The following is a 3,937-nucleotide window of genomic DNA, read 5'->3' as shown; positions in this document are numbered from 1 at the left end:
ATACAGGTTGACTGGCTGTAGGAAATGTGAATACGTCATAGTCAAGAAAGAGCTGAATTAAAACATTACTAGTAGGGGTTACAAGTAATCTATTGCACACCTCCCGAAGTAATGATAGATGGAAATACTAATACAGAAGACCGGGGGCACGTTGGCCTCAGAGGCACATTGGCCCAATGGCTTTTGTTTCCCCACTAGCTATCAGAATTCACCGCCAATCAAACTGAAGCTTGCCTGACCTGTCGCCTTTCTCCTTTGTGAATGCCAGTTTGTTTACTGTAATCTGTCAGCAGTGGTACCAACTGTTCGATTTTGCTTCATTTCATGTCATTTTTCACGATTTAGATTAAATTATTATATTTCTTTCTTTTCGGGAAAAATTGTTAAGAGCGTATTGGATGCTTAATAAGTAAGGATACATAAAGTTTATCGGCAGAATTGAATGTTGTGTAAGTTTTCTAAAACTGTAAAAAATATTTCAAGCTTGGAGATGGAGAAGGACTCAAAGGAATAGGGGAGAGTTGGCCCACCAAGGCATTTTGTGTTCCAGTGCTTTTTATTACTAATTTTGTTAATTTTATCATGTTACTCCTTAACTTTAACGTGTTTCGGACACATTTCATTTATTTTTTATTTTATTATTTTTATTATTTATTTTTCATTTTACATGAATCATTTAGAGGAAATATGAAAAAGAAAAATTCATATAAAAGGATAAAGTATATCTACCAAACAGTCAAACACTCCGGTAAAAGAATATAATTTAGAGTATTGTGAGAAAGCAAAACTGCATGATCGGGAAACGCAGGGTGAAAACAAATGAATAGCAGGTTACTTTGGGGTTTGTTGTTGTAAGAACAAGGACAGTGAAAATTGTTTCGAACTTGCTGATTTTTTTTTTTTTAAGCTCTTACAGTGATTCAACTTCTCAAAAACGTTTTATTTAATGTGATACCAGAAAATTAACCAGATATAGATGAACACTCTGTTCAAGATTGAGGTAATTTAACACATTAGGAATCTATTTAGCAGAATTGGGCGAATATCATTCGATTGATGAGAGACCAATACATTTTTTCTCCTCGAATCATACATATTAGGGTTTCTTTTTATGTTTTAGGAGCTGTGGAAACTGAAAATGTCGATTTTACAATTGCACGCTAGCGTATTGATTTATTGTAAGTAAAAATAAATCTATAGCATTTTCATATTCTGCATATCCCAAAACATGTAAATGGACCCTAACATTTTAGTAATGAGAAAAGTTCGAAAAAGAAAAAAATTGATGCGCGAGCATACGACCTTAAAATCGATAGCCTTTTCATTTTCTGCTTCTTAAGAAACATATAAGTGGACATATATATTAAATATCAAAAAAGTTAATATAAACCAATACACGATTTTAAAATCGATAGCATTTTCGTTTTATTTTCATCTTAAAATGTGTTATGGGACCCTCATACATTAGGATCGAAAATGGTAAACAATAAACGATTAAAACGAAAATCTAATTATTGTTCAAATAATATTGTATTCGACTAATTTTTTATTCCATTGAAATAATATTTCAAATATTCGGATTCGGATAAAAATGTATTTTTCTCTCGTCAATCGAATACTTTTTGCCCAACCCTGCTATTTAGCAATGCTTTATCCGTTGTATATTGTTTTAATTATTGTTTTTGAGAAGTTGAATCACTGTAAGAGCTTAAAAAAAAAAAAATCAGCAAGTTCGAAACTGTACAAAATAATACTTGAATAGTGCATTAAAGTAGGTTATAATTGAGCCAATATCTGAGTTTCCTAGAAATATTGTTCCACTTTTCCTTTTATTTTATTATTATTTTTTATCATTTAAACTATTACCCCTCTACAGAGAATTATATAGAAACTTACAAAAATATATAAGAAATAGAGAAAAAACAAAACTGAAAACGTAATAGGTTTACAAACTAGAACATGAGGTGAAAATGAAAACAAATTATAATACCTACTGAAGATTCATTCCGAAAAAGGACTGAATACCAAAATAGCAACAAAAATATGATATGACAATGAGGATGAATATACATATATATAAATAATATAATGAAAGAGAGGGGGAGAGAAGTGAGAATGAGATACAGAGATCAAACGATAGGAAGAATCTGAAAAAGCACATTACTCAAAAGTTCTTTCGGCAAAGTAAATTCTAAAAGTTTCATTCAAAGACTAATCTATTCTTTCTCCTAAAAAGATGGCAAAATGAAAGAAAAAAAAACCTCCAAGACAAAAAGACTGTTTCCTATAGTCTCAAGCCCAGATATTAATAATCTCGCGCAAGTTTCTAATGATTCAGTTATTAAAAGTTATTGATTTCTAAAATTATTATTTTTTTAGTTAAATAATCGTAAATAAAAAATCTAGGATTGGGTTCCTATTAGATTGTTTCCATTAAAAAGGCTAGTCAAACATTTAAAATCTATGATTAAAGAAAAATATTGTAAGGCAATATAGGTTTGGTATCTATCGCTAGGGATCTCCTCGTAACATTTTCATGAGAGGTTTACCCAATCACATAATTATAAAATTAAGTATTATGGTTTAACTCCAAGTGGCTCAAGATACCACAATTCACATCATTTCAATCTCAAAATAATTGATCATCAAATGAAAATAACCCCTTGAATGATAAAATAGAATTAATTCTTTTGGATTCTCCTAAGGAATTAAGTAGGAAGATGATCAGGGGGTGGTAATAATAACTATATATGAAAAAGCTCCAAGACAATTATGATCCAACGTTTCGCCCCACTTTGCAGGTTTATAGTATAGTAGAGCTAAAAAATATACAGGTTTGTTTTTACTTTTTCATGAATTTATTTCGTTTATTTTTATATAGTTTTTCACATATTTTTCAGCCCCACCTTAGTTTACTTTTATTTCATGTTATCTTATTCTCCTACTCTGTTACATAATTTTAGTTGTTTGTATGTTTTTTAGCTCTTATCAAGCCCTGCAAATTAAACTTTGGCTAATAATAAGTAGTTTTTTTATTACTACTTGAGTTATTCTTGACCGCACTTTGTCCAGCTTCCTTTTATTAAAAAAAACAAAAAACTTTTAGTTTCTTCTCTAGATCCCTATTAAATTAATAAGACATTTACCGTTACCTTTATATAAATATAAAGGTATAATTAATACGATGCTATAATTAAATATATAAGTAGATTCGATACGAATATTAGATTGTGTAATTTAGCGTACCTTGAGCCTGTTCTTGCCAGACTTGGCTGAGGGCACCACATCCTCTTGAAGGCTCTCGATATTCTTTGTCCTGATTAACTTAGAGAAGAGGCTGAGGCAGTCTTTCCTTGTGTTGCCCGAGGTAAAAAGCCCGGGCTTTAACTTTTCTCTGAAAAATAGAAAAAAAGTTACAGAAATTAAAATGCTAGTAATTCATACTACTATAAAGTCTACAACACAATGAACTATCCAATAATTATAATTATTATCAGATTATCGTCAATATCATTATTATTTAATAATAAGTCTACAGTGTTCTTCAAGTAAACTAGAAAAAATTGTTTAGAATCTTCTTTATGATATAATAGTGTAAACAAATTTACTAATTTATTGTTATTACTGAGATATAATTGTTTTATTAATGCGTAGATAGGGTGCGAAAAAAATGGGGGAAGAAAGAAAAATTAAGACCTCCGAAAGGCAGTCAGTAAAAAAAAAAACTCAATTCTCATAAAACTTCATTTGGAGGAGCTGTTGAGAGACGTAAAACAGGCAATTGGATAGGACGCAATTTTCTATGTAACCCACAAGTGTAGGGCACTGTTCTGGCTAGAAAACAAGATTTCTTTAAACACATAATAATAATGGCAAAGGTTTGATAAACCTGAAGGTTCGCAGCCGATACCACCGATCGCTGTCTACATAAATCTGT

General features: G+C 30.6%; 1 protein-coding gene across 1 annotated transcript in view; it reads right to left on the bottom strand.

Moving 5' to 3' along the window:
- Positions 1-3,394, bottom strand: part of LOC106678399 (solute carrier family 7 member 14) — a gene marked incomplete at its 5' end in the record, with an annotated part of 170,552 nt that extends 167,158 nt beyond the window's left edge. The window contains 1 exon segment of the mRNA XM_014416879.3: positions 3,247-3,394. Coding sequence (XP_014272365.1) covers positions 3,247-3,394 — 148 coding nt within the window.
- Between the last annotated feature and the right edge of the window lie 543 nt (positions 3,395-3,937).

The sequence above is a fragment of the Halyomorpha halys genome, unplaced genomic scaffold, assembly GCF_000696795.3.
Source record: "Halyomorpha halys isolate HHAL.00 unplaced genomic scaffold, Hhal_1.1 Scaffold140.1, whole genome shotgun sequence".
NCBI lineage: Eukaryota > Metazoa > Arthropoda > Insecta > Hemiptera > Pentatomidae > Halyomorpha > Halyomorpha halys.
Note: the sequence above shows the minus strand (reverse complement) of the source record. Positions and strands in the feature narration are given on the sequence as shown.